The sequence below is a fragment of the Lepus europaeus genome, chromosome 5 (genome assembly GCF_033115175.1).
Source record: "Lepus europaeus isolate LE1 chromosome 5, mLepTim1.pri, whole genome shotgun sequence".
Classification (NCBI taxonomy): Eukaryota; Metazoa; Chordata; class Mammalia; order Lagomorpha; family Leporidae; genus Lepus; species Lepus europaeus.
This window is the reverse complement of record NC_084831.1, coordinates 126,979,700-126,996,077: the sequence shown is the minus strand read 5'-3', so window position 1 is coordinate 126,996,077 and position 16,378 is coordinate 126,979,700. Positions and strand designations below refer to the sequence as shown.

Below are 16,378 nucleotides of genomic sequence, written 5' to 3'. Positions count from 1 at the left end.
AGCAAGAAATTATACATAAGTGATAACTATAGAGTCAGCTTTTCTCTTATAAGAGAGAAATGATGTTGATATAACTAAAAATACTACTTACATGCACACAATTTAAGAAAAAGAAATATAATAGCAAACTTTGTTTTGACAATATGAATTTGACAGATCATACATTCCCTGAAAATTGGAGATAGATACAGTTAGTTATGTTACTAGTTATGGTGTTGAATAAATTCCTTTCAGTCGGATTCTTAGTTTTCTCATCTGTTAGATAAGAAATACTGTCATCTGTCTTAAAGGATAATTTTGAGAATTTAATAAGATAACAAATATCTTTTGGTCCTTGAAAATAGGATGTATTCAATAAATATTGCCCCTGAGTTATAAATAATATGCTAATTGCTTTCTAAATGCATGATTTATTTTTTTTCCTAGATTTTGCTTGGTTTCTTCAGGCTATTAAAATTAATTGGTATTATGTGAAAATTTATAAGCTAATTATAAAGAGATTATAGGTGTCTTTATTAGGTGATCATGGAGAAACAATTTTTTAATATAAATTGTGTGCAGATAATTAGTAGAATTAATACATTTTATTTTTAAGTAGCCCCATGGTACATTTTACTAATTCTTAAATAATAGAGATGAAAGAAACTATAAGTCCCAATAAAGTAGTGATATGTGATTTCAACTCAGTTTTCAACAGTATATATCATAATTTTCTGTTTGTTCATAGATTCCTCAGGAATGTAGCTGACCTGTGCAAATGGGCAGAGGAGGACCCACTCAGTGTTCAGATGGCAAATATAGAAGTTGTCTGGGGAGTAAAGGGTTAACCATGCAGCCTCAGCTTGCTCAAGCCCCGCACAATCTACAGAAAGGCCTGTCTTCAGGGGATCTGGCCCCTGACCAGCTCCTTGGCCCACATCATATCAAGTTGACTAGATGATTTATGCTACCAGTGTGGCTTCTGGGAAAGACCTAGTTTTATATGCCTGATACCCTGGGCCCCTGGGAGACTGGAGGTTTGTCACACAAGCCATGTATACCCATGTAACTGGTCAACCGAAAAACACCCAGGCATGGGTGGGCTTCCTTTTTGGCAATTCTTTACACAAGTTGTCACACGTCATTGTTGGGAGAATTAAGCACATATCTGTATGACTCTTTGGTAAGGCGGTGCCCAGAAGCTTGTATCTGGTTTCTCCTGGACTTCACCCGTGTGCCTTTTCCCTTTGCTGATTTTAGTCCGTATCCTCTCACTGTGATGAACCAGAACTTTGTATTACAACTCTCCTGAGTACTGTGAATCCCTCCAGTGCCTCAGTGAGCCTTGGAGACAGCACACAGAGCGCAGGTTATTTATTACAGTGGAAAACCAGGATGATCTCAACAACTGCAAGTAATAGATTGGTTAAATGGGTGATCTGAGCTACTCAATGAAATACTAGGCAACTATTAAGAAAGACAACGGAGAAAATGGTCTGTGATAACCATGTAAAGTTGGTTTAAAAAGGAAAAGATGGCTTCCAAATTGAAAGTATACCTAAGCCCATGTATATGTCTGGAAAATATTGAAAGACATACATCCAGTGTTAACTGATTACTTCTGGGAGCCAGCATTGTGAGGGAGACCTACATGATAGGCATCATACACGTTTTTTATACTTAGTTTATATTTATTAAAACTAATATTGCTAAGGTTATTGACTGTTAATAATGGCAGATATTTAACAATGGAAAAGAACAAAAATTTAAGGATCCAACTACTGACATTTTATTATGATATCCTATTATTAGTTTTATATTGGAATAGCATTCTCCTCCCTCTAATCCCAAAGCTTACTGTGAGCTCCTTCAAGGATGGAAGTAGAAGACACACCTGGGTCTGTACTGAAAGCCCACAGAGCCCAGCTGTGTACGTTTCTTTAGCTGGGTGAATGCCTCGGTTGATTTAACGTCTGTGTTGTACTCTTAGTCACTAGGTGGCGCATTTGCTCTTTTGCAAGATACATGATATTTTCCCCACACCTCCTTGAAAGAGGGAAAAATGAGGCTCCTGGAAGGAAATAGTGTCTAGAGAGGGAGCTGGGTTGCTTCTGGTCAAGGGAAGAAGCAGCAGCTCCTTGTCTTGGGATTGGTAGCACGCACTCTCTCCAACTTTCCTCCCTCCCTCTCACACACAGACACAATTTGCCTGTTTATGTTATCACCAGTGGTCCTGCAGTCTCTATGAGCACTGGCAAAACAAACATTTCTCATAATTACTAAGAGCCCTTTAGCCATGTGATGATGGCCTCGTAACATGTAACAAACATGTAACATGGCCCATCACATGAGGACACGCATCACCCAGCCTTCTCACTCTCCGAGTTTCTCAGATTCTTTGGCTGCTAGAGCACAGTCACATGTGCGATGTAGAAACATCATCTTTAAAAATACTCCCTGTAGGTACATAGCTCTGCTGAGCAATGGGCAGGGAAGTCCCCCTCGTTGTCCCATCACCTCCCAGATGTGCTAAGACAAGTTCCTCTTTCTGTTTCCAGCATGGTGCCAGTTTCCTTCTGCACCCAAAAGATTATCTGTAAATTTGGGGACTTAAGATCTAGAATAATTACAAGGTATGCCTGAAATGTGCTTTGAGGCCCCCAGATAACAACATTGAACAAAAGTATAGATGGGTGATAATAACAGAATTCTATTAAGCTTTCTGAGTTTGCAAGTAGAAGATAGTTACTGAGAAAGTGCTGAGTGCGGATTTGGTCCTGTCTTTGAAAGGCACAAATCTGAAGCCAGAGAACCTAGGTCTGAATCCCAAGTTGCATCTAGCCCTGCTTCTTACCAGTGTGATCCTGCGCTCTTAGAGAGTTATTTATCTAAACCTCTTCTAAATAAGAGTAAGTATCTCCATGTTGTGGAGTTGTAGTAAGAGTTAACTCAGCATCAAGTCTTATTAGTGGGAGAAAGAAATTTCAAGCTAACCCAGTGTCCCAGAGGCAGTTTGGAGGGGATGCAGAGCAGGGGGCCTTGGAGCTGTGATGGCCTGACTGGAAGACAAGGCTGTGAATGATGGCAGCAAGCAAGCTGTGCACAGGAGGTGAACCACTGTGTGCATTCACTTCAGGGACTGAATGGCCGTGAGCATGAAGGGGAAGTGGATCTTACCAGCTGCCCTGCCACAACCACATCCCTAAGCCTCTTATCAATTTAGAGGTCGGTGTCTTTGTGAAGATGTGTCCTCCTCCTTCCTTAGAAGGGTGACTCTTATCAAGAGGAAGTAACTTCCGTTCCATGGAACCTTGGGGCAAGAGATGATGGCTGGAGTTGGTCAGCTGATGAAACAGCTCTGCCTGACTTACTCCCACCCCAGCCCTCGGTATTTGCAAGCCCATCACATCGTACCAGTGCCCTGAAATGTACTGTGACAGGAACTGGTTGGTGATGTTTGGTCATGTTCTCAGTTCCTTTTTGGGCTCAAGGAGAAACTGGTAAACAGAGAGTCAGATGAGTGGAGAAAGGGAGACCACAGATGTTCCCTGGTCCATATCCAAATTTGCTGGGTTACATTTGTTGTAAGCTCCCTCCTTCCACCCCTCCACACCCTGTACAAACAAGATGGGGGGAATGGCCATGAGCCCTCCCTTTTCCGGTGTCACAACCCCGGGAGCTCTTTTGCTCCCTGAACTACTTAGTTCAGTGTGTTGTATAGTGCTCTGGACCTGTGCACACATGTCCTAGACTTTAGTTTGGGTTGTCATGTATTAGTTAAATAACTTCACCCAAACCAGTTAAGCCCTTTGAATTTTAGTGTTCCCATCCAAAAGACACAAGAGTAGTAGTGCCTCCTTACCACAAAATCTATCCCCCCCTTCCTCTGAGAGTGTCTCATACTCACTACCTCATCGCTTCTTTTTTTTTTTTTTAAGATTTTATTTATTTATTTGAGAGTAGAGTTACAGACGGTGAGAGGGAAAGAGAGAGAAAGGTCTTCCTACCATTGGTTCACTCCCCAAATGGCCGCAATGGCCGGAACTGTGCTGATCTGAAGCCAGGAGCCAGGTGTTTCTTCCTGGTCTCCCATGGGGATGCAGGGGCCCAAGCACTTGGGCCGCCTTCTGCTGCTTTGCCAGGCCACAGCAGAGAGCTAGATTGGATGCTGGTGCTGCAGGCAGAGGATTAACCTACTTCGCCATGGCATTAGCCCCACCTCATCACTTCTAAGTAGCACTTCTTTGCCTGCTGCATCTTGGTACACTTTCCTTCAGTTATTTAGTTGCTCTGATATCTACCATGAGGGTTGAAAATAGAGATGGGCCATCTACATTCAGATTGGCAGATTTCATAACCTGTCTAAACAAGAGAAAAAAAATTAATCGAGCTGTTCCTGTTCAATAGAAACAGTTTTCTGTGGTACCAAAGTGATGCATTTTTTAAATTTCTTAAAGAAATCCTCTGGCTTTTGTCTCTGTTTCTTATTTCTTGCTCATGGAATAACACAAGGACCTCAGTCTCAGGTTTGCACCATGTAGGCAGGGCTACCCATCCCTAAATCATGTGTTCAATTGACAGCAGAAACTTGGAGGGCTCAAAGAAGTCATATATTTTGGCTGGGAGAAGCAGGAGAAAATTCTCAAAGAGGGTGGCATTTGAGTTGGGTCTTTCCCATTGGTGAAGAAGATGAGGGGCTGCAAAGAGTGGTAGGAACAGAAAGAGGGTCATGAGGCAAGAGATTGGAGACCTGAGGTCTGAGACCCTTGGCATTGTTTTACTGAACGTGCCTGGTCTGTTAATGCCGAAAGGAGGATTTGTTTTGAGACTTCCCAGGCCTATCTGGAACATGCGTTGTCACACTAGCCGCATCAGCCTGCACTGAGACCCCACAGAGTTGTCCAGGTACCGTGTGTTCCTCCCAGACCCCGGTCTCTCCAGCCCTTTCACAGAGGATGTCAAAGTCTCTTACAGGGACCTCAGTTGCCCTAAATGGGTAAGCCCCCTGCTTCTGTACCTTCAGACCATCAAGTCAGTAAGGTGGCCTCCAAACCAGAATATTCTAGAGCAGCTGACTGCAGGAGTGAAATGCGCATGAAAGCAAGCAGCGTCCATTAGTGCCAGCATGAATTTACCAAGAAATTTTGCCCTGGTGGCCTGTTTGTTTTTTTTTTTTTAAGATGTATTTATTTATTTGAGAAGCAGAGTTACATACAGAGAGAGGGAGAAACAGAGAGACTCTTCAATCTGCTGGTACATTCCCCCAAATGGCCACATTGGCTGGAGCTGGGCCAATCTGAAGCCAGGAGCCAGGAGCTTCCTCCAAGTCTCCCACACAGGTGCAGGGGCCCAAGCACTTGGGCCATCTTCCATTGCTGTCCCGGGCTATTGCCAGAGAGCTGGATCAGAAGAGGAGCAGCCAGGACATGAACTGGCACTCATATGGAATGCCATTCCCACCTGTTCTTTTCTGACAGAGTGATGAGGTAGGCAGATTAGGAGACTATTCATACACATTGTGTACTTCCTTGGGCTTTTTGGAGACAACTCCTTGTGAACAGGGAGAGAATTATGGGGTAGATATTTGGATGATGAGTTAAACAATTATACCCAAAGGGATCCTTGGCAAAAAAATAGATTTCTAGTGAGAGAGTCCCACTCAAATTTCTTTTACCTACTTTATTCTACATTTGTTTTGAGAGAGAGAGATTTGGATTAGAACACAAAGACATGCTTACCTAATTTGTGCTAGAAACCAGGAGAGATTGTATTAACATCCAAAATTATTTAATTGAATTAACAAAGTAATCATTCAAAAGAGATAAGTGTAAGGCTCTGATTTTTTTTTATTTATTTATTTTGAAAGAGTTACAGGGGCCAACATTGTGGCATAACAGGCAAAGCCCCCACCTGCAGAGCCGAATCCAGTATGGGCACTGGTGCAAGTCCCGGCTGCCCACTTCCAATCCAGCTTGCTGCTATGGTCTGGGAAAGCAGTAGAAGATGGCCCAAGTCCTTGGGCCCCTGCACCCACGTGGGAGATCTAAAAGAAGCTCCTGTCTCCTAGCTCCTGGCTCTGGATTGGTCCAACTCCAGCCATTGTGGCCATCTGGGGAGTGAGCCAGCAGATGGGAGGCCTCTCTCTAACTTTGCCTTTCAAATTAATTAATTAATTTTTTTAAAAAAGTTTCAGAGAGAGAGGAGCATTGGGACACGAACCAGCACTCATACGGGATGCCAGTACTGCAGGTGGTGGCTTTACTCACTGTGCCACAGTGCCAGCCCCAAGGCTCTGAATTTTGATCCTCAGAATGGACTACATAAATATAAATTAGGGATCAAAGAGGTGTGCTTTGATAAAAAACCTATCCCTTGAGCGGAGTTTATAAGCAAAATCAGCTCAGTGGGTTGGATAATTTCTTCTGACTCCCAAAAGCAGCTATCTCTGTGGGCTATGCTGAACTCCACATGAAAGACCTGAGTTCTAGTCCAATCACATCACTAACAAATCATTTAACTTCTTGGGTCTCAACCTCCTTCTCTCTAAAACTAACAACTTGGACCATATATCTAGGTCTCTTTCATCAATGAAATCCAGGACTCAGTCCTTTATTGTCTGTGGCCGGGGTGTCAATGCCCACGCATGACCATCTGTGTCACATCCGCAGATCCTGGGTGCTGGGTGTATGTTCGTACTGGCCAGTGAGAGCCCTTGTGCAACGTATGGAAGGTGAAAGTGAAGCAGAGGTTATATTTCTGCAGCTGCTGCTGCTTCTGGAAACCTGGTTGAGGAAACTTTCGGGGTTTTCTGTAGCAACTGTCATGTTCAGGTGGCCCAGTTTTGTGGTGCAAGTGGCAGAGTCCTGAGCATGCATTTTTTGGACCATGGCGGATAGGGCAAGGTCCTGGTGCCTCAGCAGCAGCAGCAGCAGCAGCAGCCGTCCTATTGTGGCTCTTTCCTGATCACGCAGGGCTCCTGTGACCCAGACTGGCCATTTTCTGATCATGGAAGAGGCGACAACTCCCTTGGTGAATGATCTTGGGAGGCTTTGCTGAAAATTGAAACCAGGGTCTGTTCCTTCATCCCTCTCAACCATTCTGTAAGCTAGGAAATGCTGTGTAATAAATTCTTTCCTACTTAACCCAGCCAGAGTGGCTTCTGTTGTCTGAAATTAAACCTTCATCGATATGATAGTACACTTAGAAAGCTTTTTTTTTTTTTTAAGGCCTGGAGAAGTACATATCAGATGGTTAAGCATCAGTTGTCTCTACAACCTACTGAGGGGCTGGGTGGGAGGGTGGCAACTGATAGCAGACTTCAGCATTTTCCTAATAGTATGATTTTTTTTCAAATAAACTCTTCATCAATAATGCTGTGTTTAAAAAAGAAGCAAAATGAGTGAACTTGCGAGTTCGAACATTGAAAGGATAATTCACGGCTCATCACAATGCAGCTTCTGTTTGTCATACTCCACTTAAAATGTATTCTTTCCTGTTCCCAGCACCGTGCAACTTGAAGTGTGTCCTGAGAACCAGCAACACTGCATCAACTAGGAGTTTGTTGGAAGTGCAGGCTCTCAGGCCCCACCCTGGACCCGCTGCATCACAGTCTCCATTTGCAGAAAGGCCCCGGGGGATTCCCGTGTGTACTAAAGGCTGCGAAGAGCCATGGTTTTTCTGCTTCTCTTGCTAAGGGAGCAAGTCCTGCAATGACTTAGCCACTAGCGTGATTTCACTGTATACATCAGAATACAGCCAGTCCTAGATGGTGATCAGGCCTCTGATGTTTATTCAGAGAGATCTTTGTCCTCTTGCTTACACAGGTGAAGTTCTGACTTGGGGGAGGAGCTTGCTCTGCCTCTGCCTCCTGCTTCCTCCCCCCACCTCCCTCCTGGCCTCTCCTCCTCCCCTCCTTAGCATCTGCTCCCTTTGCTTCTTCTAGTCCAGAGGAGGAAAGAAGAGAGAAGAGAGGGAAGGCAGATAAGGAAATGACTGGTAGCCAGATTCACACTCTCTGAACTTGGCGAGTGGCTCACACGGGCACTTTTGTGGGCTTTCTGGAGATGTGCACAGCTGGGAACTGCTCTCCTACGATCTTGTGGCTCTAGACAGACGTTCACTTGCCCTTTTCCCTCACCCCCAAGGCATCCAGTTTCACCACCAGCCTTCTGGTGTCTTTGTCTACCCCTCTTGGTGGTCTTGTGCAGGAACCAAGACAATCTCATGCCGCCTCTCTATCGTTCTTGTACCAAGGAGATGCAAACAGACATCATTTCAGGATATTTATAGTACAAGCTAATCCCAAAAGAGGCCCTTCTATCCTTCAATCATAGTTCATTCTAGCTTCCTCAGGCCTAAGGGAGGCCCAGTTTATCTGTCTCTACTACGGGGGGGCCGTCATCATGTCTGGTGCCCCCTACGTCTACACGCAGAGCCGCATCCTCAAGGCGCGGCTGGAGTACCTGCCGGCCCAGTTCCAGATCCGGGAGAAGGACTTCCTCACCTTCGACGCCATGCGCCACGCGGCCCAGTGCGTGGGCCAGGCCATCCGGGGCAACTACAGCCTCATGGTGTTCACGGACAAGGTCCGCCCCCCGCCGTCCAGAGCGGGAGGGGGAGGTCGCGGGGGCAGAGGGCGCCGGGTCCCCCCTCCCCCTGGGCCTGACGCTGCCATAAAAATAAAAATTAAAAAAAAAAAAATGGCCCAAGTCTTGCAGAGGACACATTTTTGCTCTCTCTGAGTGACTCCACTGGCATGTCCTCAACAGACTTGAGAAGGAGGCAGTGAGCGTCCCAACCCCCCACCTCGCCCCCACTATGAGGGAGAAACCTCTTCCCAGATCCTCTCTCTTCTCCCTACCCTGCCCCCCCTATATCTCTTAATGTGAGTCCAAAAGTCAAGGAGCCTCAACCATTTCCTTTGTAAATCTGTTTATGATGGTCCGCTTCAGAATTTCACATCTATTGTATCTTGAGATAGCACTTTTGACATCCTGTCACAAGTGCAATTGCTTAATTGTAAAAAATAAAAATAAAACCCTGCCTTCCTGCCTTATTCTTTACCAGATCCACCCATCTGAGGAACTTTTGCACTCAGCTGTGGGTCCCACACTTTAAACAGATTTCACAGCAACTGGAGATGTGTTCAGGAAGCCCGGATAAAGAAGGAATCCCAAATGAGGAAGACTTGAAAAACCTGAAAACAGAAACTGTTAAAAAGAAAATTGTATCTTTAAGAAAACCTAAGCAAGAGCTAAGCAGCCCCTAAATACTGTCTTGGAGGCAGATCTAGATACCATCAGGCACCAGTCTCCTAGCCTCCCTCCCTAGCTCTCCCTTTTAAATACACTAAAATTGATTCACTGGATTGAGGGAGTGGTACAACAAGCTCTGCAGGATCCCAGTCACTAGGCTCATGAAGTCATTTGTCTCTCCAATAATGGCTGGTATGGGCATTAGGGGTTTTGTTTAGAGGAACTCCAGGTCCAGGGAAGACAGTAACTACCACTTGTGTGTAGCCCACAGACTGACTGAAGCCCACTAGACCATCATAAAAATTCCCTGAAGAGTACAGAATTGTTGGCTAATCAAAAGAAGGCCATGCGTATCACTGGCCAGCCAAGAGCTGGGGCACCAGCTGAATATACACAACTCAGCCACAACTTCAATCTCTATGAATCTTCATCCCTAACCATTTGGGAAACCTGGGAATTAAGCAGTAGCTGCAGGCTCCTTGCTCTGCATTTTGCGAATGGAGACCTACTTTCTTCCACCATCCTGATGTCACTATTGGCTTTCTGCAATCAAGCAAGCAGACGCAGGCTTGGGGGTTCTGTAGCAACTTCTCCAACTGGGTTAGGGGATTGTTCTGCAGCAGTGTCTTTAAATATCTAAAGCATTGTCAGGAGAACCAGGAATTTGACTTATTCTATATAACCCAAGATGAGACAGTGAGTAGAAGTTGTAGAAAAATCATTTGATCATTATATATATGGAAAACCTTTCCAATTTGCAGAACTGCCCAAAGATAGAGCCGACTGTTCATGGGAAGGAATGAGGGTCACATCTTCACAAAACATCAGGCATGGCCACATGGTCAGACAGCCAGGAGAACTTTAGAAATATGTCAAGAGGGCCAGTTCAAGTCCCGGCTGCTCCACTTCCAATCCATCTCCCTGCTAATGTGCCTGAGAATGAAGTGGAAGATGGTCCAAGTAATTGGGCCCTTGCACTCATGAGGGAGACCTGGAAAAAGTTCCTGGCTCCTGGCTTCAGTCTTCTATCCACTGGTTCATTTTCTAAGTGGCCTCAATGGCCAAGGCTGAGCCAGGCTGAAGCCAGGGGCCAGGAGCTTCATCGGGTCCTCCCATGCGGATGACAGGGGCCCAAGTACTTGGGCCATCCTCTGCTGCTTTGCCCAGGCCATTAGGAGGGAGCTGGATTGGAAGTGGAACTGTTAGGCAGTTGAAGATTGCCCTGTGTGTGTAAGAGGGGCCTAAGGGAAACAAGCATCAGCAGAAGCTTGGAAGCAGCCCCGTATTTGACACTACAAAGTCCTGCCCATGCCCTGATAATTTCATATATGGTCTGAGCATTCCCCCCAAGGAAAGCTCCCCAGGAGAATCCACTCTGCTCAGTACCAAGTGGGTTTCCTGGCCTGGTGACAATAAAACCTGGGGCAATAAAACCTTCACAGCTTCCCCCAAGGAAGGCACCCTAAGGGAAGCTCCTCTGTGCCAGGTGGACTACCCAGTCTAGAGTAGTGAAACCTTGGGAGGGATTTCACCTCATTCATGCTCAGCAAACTCTTTGTACTGGAGAAAAAAGGGGAGGGGAAGGAGAAAAGGTAGGAAGAACTGGACCCCATTCCTCTATAAGCACCAGTCTGAATACGGACTGCACACTCAGTTCTCAGCTCTTTCCTGAGCCACCTACCTGGCCTATCAGGTGTATTCTCTCTGTGAAACCTCGTAACCCTGCTTTCCTCAGCCTGAATGACTGGGCAGTCTCTCAGATTCTGTCTGGAGAGGTGCGCATCTATTCTAATGGAAACCACACCCCATTAAACCTTGCTACCTGGGGCCGGCGCTGTGGTGTAGCAGGTAAAGCCGCTGCCTGCAGTGCCGGCATCTCATATGGGCACCGATTAGAATCCCCTCTGCTCTGCTTCCGATCCAGCTCTCTGCTATGGCCTGGGAAAGCAGTAGAGGATGGCCCAAGTCCTGGGGCCCCTGCACCCATGTGGGAGACCCAAAAGAAGCTCCTGGCTTGGAATCGGTGCAGTCCCAGCTATTGCAGCCAACTGGGGAGTGAACCAGTGGATAGAGGACCTCTCTCTCTCTCTCTCTCTCTCTCTCTCTCTGCTTCTCCTTCTCTCTCTGTGTAAAACTCTGACTTTCAAATAAATAAATATTTATTTATTTAAAAAAAAACTTGCTACCTTCCTTACCATTTGTCTCTCTCATGTCTGAATTCTTTCTTGTGCATAGACAGGAACCTATTCCACTCATCTCCACTAACAGAGCAGCCTGGACAAAAACTGGCACCCGTATGGCATGCCTGTGTCACAAGCAGTGATCTAACCTGCTATACCACAACACCTGCCCCTGCTTCAGATACTAGTTATAACAGGGATGAACATTTTTATGAAGCTTCTTATTATGAGCAGGATATCATGCATCGGAACCAATTATCTTTGCAGGTGTAGTGACTGGGAACACATTAAACCAATGTGGGCTAACTGTAGCACATGTTAGAAATTTGATGAAAAGCTAGGATGATTTGGCTTGGGATAAGAGCCCTAATGAATTCAAGCTGCTACCTCTAATATGCTTTTGATGTAGACTTTATCAGGCCTAGTACCACTTCCTTAGCTTGGATTTCCTCTGTAAAGATTAACTGATTAAGCTAAAAGAGTGACACAAGGGTAAAGCCAGAGTTGAAACCCTGGGTCATAAAGAATAGATTCACTCCGAGGCTGGTGCTGTGGCACAGTGGGTTAACGCCCTGGCCTGAAGCACCGGCATCCCATATGGGCACCGGTTCTAGTCCCGGCTGCTCCTCTTCCCATCCAGCTCTCTGCTATGGCCTGGGAAAGCAGTAGAAGATGGCCCAAGCCCTTGGGCCCCTGCACCCACATGGGAGACCTGGAAGAAGCTCCTGGCCCCTGGCTTCTGGTTGGCCTAGCTCCAGCCATTGCAGCCATTTGGGGAGTGAACCACCTGACTGAAGACTTTTTCTCTCTGTCTCTCCCTCTCACTGTCTGTCTGTAACTCTACCCCTCAAATAAATAAATAAAATCTTTAAAAAAAAAAAAAAGAAAGAAAGAAACATTTCAATGCTAGCCTCAGTTCAGAGAGCTTTGCAGGATCTCACAGATGATGATCAAAGTAATAGACAATTTACCCATAGATAGACTGGAACCCACCTTTGTCATTCCAAAAGAAATGCGTTGCCCCCCCCCCCCCAACACTGACCCATCAAAAGAAGACCACATGCATTGTGGGCCAACCAGAGGCTCACAAATGAGCTGATCACATCGCTCAATTCCCACTTCAGACTCTAAGATTCACTGCCTCTGCTCACTAGGGAGCCTGAGAATTTTGTAACAGCTGGTTGGCCCCTTGCTCTGTGCTTCGCAATAAACACCTCCTTTTGTTCCACCAACCCAGTGTCAGTGATTGGCTTGCTGCACACTGGGCAAGCAGATCCAGTTTTGGGGGTTGCATAGCAGTTTCTCCAAGCGGTTTTGGGGGTGCCCTATAACACTAGTAGGCAGAAAACAGGTGTTTATTAAGGAAGTACAATCAAGAGAGTGTTTCTTTGTGTTAACTGCAGATCAGCTAGCAAGAAATTCAGAAGATAGTGAGCTTAGCATTACAAATAGGGCACTTTCTCTGAGGTGGGGACTGTACTACTGGAGTGTTACATGACCCAAGATACTAATGCCATCAGGATCCAACCAGGGGTACTCAACAGGAGACGCAGTTAAGAGGGTTTCATGGGTTTGACCAAGAAATAAAATTCAGGGGCCAATGCTGGGGTATAGTTGGTTAAGTTGTTGCCTGCAATGCCAGCATTCCATATGGGTGCCAGTTCTCGAACTGGCTGCTCCACTTCTGATCCAGCTCCCTGCTAATGTGCCTGAGAAGGCAGGGGAGGATGGCCCAAGTGCTTTGACCCCTGCACCCACATGGGAGACCCTGAAGAAGCTCCAAACTGCTGACTTCAGCCTGGCCCAGCTCCAGCTGCTGTGGCCATTTGGGGAGTGAACCAGCAGATGGAAGATCTCTCTCTTTTCTCTCTGTCTCTAAGTCTTCCTTTCAAATAAATAAATCCATCTTTTAAAAAAAGAAATTAAATTCAGTAGTGTATTCTCTTAACCAGAGTCAGAGAGACAAGCTCTGACATGCATAATTAATTGAAATACAAATTGATAGTATCTCTTTGAGGGAAAATTTGGCCATATCTTTTAATTAAAATACATAAAAAGATATATCCTTTAATTAAAATAAATAGAAACCAGCAGCCGCCGCCGTGCCGCCATGGCTCTCTAACGCCAGCGCCGCCTCTCGCTCGGCTCCCCGAGCTCCAGCTGGAGGAGAAGGGGGGTAAGTAAGGAGGTCTTTATACCATGGCTCGTACAAAGCAGACTGCCCGCAAGTCGACTGGTGGTAAAGCAGCCAGGAAACAACTGGCTACAAAAGCCGCTCGCAAGAGTGCGCCCTCTACTGGAGGGGTGAAGAAACCTCATCGTTACAGGCCCAGTACTGAGGCACTTCGTGAAATCAGACGTTATCAGAAGTCCACTGAGCTTCTGATTCGCAAACTCCCCTTCCAGCGTCTGGTGCGAGAAATCGCTCAGGACTTCAAAACAGATCTGCGCTTCCAGAGCGCAGCTATTGGTGCTTTGCAGGAGGCAAGTGAGGCCTATCTGGTTGGCCTTTTTGAAGACACCAACCTGTGTGCTATCCATGCCAAACGTGTAACAATTATGCCAAAAGACATCCAGCTAGCACGCCGCATACATGGAGAACGTGCTTAAGAATCTACTATGACGGGAAACATTTCATTCTCAAAAAAATTTTTTTTCTCTTCTTCCTGTTATTGGTAGTTCTGAACGTTAGATATTTTTTTCCATGGGGTCAAAAGGTACCTAAGTATATGATTGCGAGTGGAAAATAGGGGACAGAAATCGGTATTGGCAGTTTTTCCATTTTCATTTGTGTGTGGATTTTTAATATAAATGTGGGGACGTAAAGCATTAATGCAAGTCAAAATGTTTCAGTGAACAAGTTTCAGCAGTTCAACTTTATAACAATTATAAATAAACCTGTTAAATTTAAATAAAATAAAATAAAAATAAAATAAATAGAAACCTTGATCCTGCAATTCTACTTTAAGAAGTTTATCCTACAAGTATACTCAGGTATGTGCATAAAGATATAGGTATGAAGATATTCATGGCACATAATTTAAAACAGTAACAATTTACAAATAATCTAACAATCCATTAATGGCTCTGGCAGAGGTCATCTCTCCAGGAAATGATTTCCAAACCTTCACACTGGGCTTAGTGCCTCTCCTCTTGCTATCTGGTCAGAAGACAGGGACAACAGAACGAGCCAGAGGAACTATGACACCACACCCTTCCACCCTAGGGCTGCCTCGGAAACTTCTCCCATGGCTGGCAAATCCGAAATCATTACTGTAGCAAAATTGTTGCCCAGAACTGGTGCCAGCTGGAAACATCCAAAGTGCTGATTGTGTGCCCACCATGCCTATAGCACATTGTAATAGCCAGAAGATGGGCAGTCACCAAACTCCCAGAAATCTACATGGTTTCCTGGAAAGTACTCCCTCCTTGTGCCTCCACATCACACAAAAGGGATGAACCCTCATTTCGTGAGTTGCAATAGAGAAAAGGGAACTCTTAAAAACTACTGGTGGAACAGAAAGAACAGGCCATCGAAGAAGGAGGTGCCTTTCTCTGAAGGGAGGAGAGAACTTCCACTTTGATTATGGCCTTGTCTAAATAAGGCTGGAGTTTGTGAACTCAAGAGGCTTCCATAGCCTTGGCAGCTCATGACAAGAGCCTCGGGTGATTACTGACGTCATAAATAAGAGTGTCAATTGTTAAATCAACACCGGGAGTCACTGTGCACTTGCTCCCCATGTAGCATCTCTGACTTTAATGTGTTGTACTACATGAATTAACGGTAAAACTAGTACTCAAACAGTACTTTATACTTTGTGTATCTGTAAACTGTTGAAATCTTTACCTAGTATATACTAAGTTAATCTTCTGTATATAAAGATAATTGGAAATGAATCTTTTAAAATTATTTATTGATGATATTCACATCTTTTTTTTTATTTGACAGATAGAATTAAAGAGAGAGAGAGAGAGAGAGGTCTTTCCTCCATTGGTTCACTCCCCAAATGGCCTCAATGGATGGAGCTGAGCCAATCCGAAGCCAGGAGCCAGGTGCTTCCTCCTGGTTTCCCATGCAGGTGCAGGGGCCCAAGCACCCGAGCCAATCTCCACTGCCCTTTTCTGGGCCACTCTCCACTATCCTCCTGGGCCACAGCAGTGAGCTGGACTGGAAAAGGAGCAACTGGGACCAGAACCAGTGCCCATATAGGATGTCAGCACCACAGGCAGATTAGCCTAGTGTGCCATGACGCTGGTCCTGAAAATGAATCTTGATGAAGAATGGAGTGGGAGAGGGAGTGGGAGATGGGATGGTTGCAGGTGGGAGGGAGGTTATAACAGGGAAAAGCCACTATAATCCAAAAGTTGCACTTTAGAAATTTATATTTATTAGATAAAATTTAAAAAAATACTGGTGGAAATGTAAATTAGAACAACTACAGTAAATGGTATGGAGATTCCTTAGAAAACTAAAACTAGAACTTGCATATGATGCAGCAATCCCAGTAGACATGTATCAGAGAGACACCTGCTCCACCATGTTTGTTGCAGTGTGTCACAAAAAAAAAAAAAAAAACATCAAAATATAGAATCAAGCAAGATGTCCATTAATGGGTGAATAGATAAGGAAAATGTGAGATACACACACACACATATATATATACATATACATATACATATACATATACATATACACACACACAATAGAATACTATTCAGCCACAAGAATGAAATCCCAGCATTTGCAGCAAAATGGATAGAACCAGAAGACATCACATTAAAGAAATAAGCCAGACACAGAAGGACAAATACTACATGTTCTCCCTGATATGTAGAAGTTAAAAAAACTCAATCTGAACACAGAATGGTGTATATTAGGGGCTAGGGTGGGTAGGGGAGTTAGAAGGATTTTTGATAATGGGCACCAAAGTGAGTCAGATCAAAAGAATACGTTCCTAATGTTAC

General features: G+C 45.0%; 1 protein-coding gene across 1 annotated transcript; it reads left to right on the top strand.

The window, feature by feature from the left end:
* Window positions 1–13,563: 13,563 nt before the first annotated feature.
* Window positions 13,564–14,169, top strand: LOC133761083 (histone H3.3A-like). Its single transcript, XM_062193744.1, has one exon. The coding sequence runs from the start codon at window positions 13,613–13,615 to the stop codon at window positions 14,021–14,023; it is 411 nt and encodes a 136-aa protein (XP_062049728.1). The 5' UTR covers window positions 13,564–13,612; the 3' UTR covers window positions 14,024–14,169.
* The last annotated feature ends 2,209 nt before the right edge of the window (window positions 14,170–16,378 follow it).

Bases quoted from the DNA above. Each gene is read 5' to 3' on its own strand.
- LOC133761083 (XM_062193744.1), top strand. From the start codon at position 13,613: ATGGCTCGTACAAAGCAGACTGCCCGCAAGTCGACTGGTGGTAAAGCA.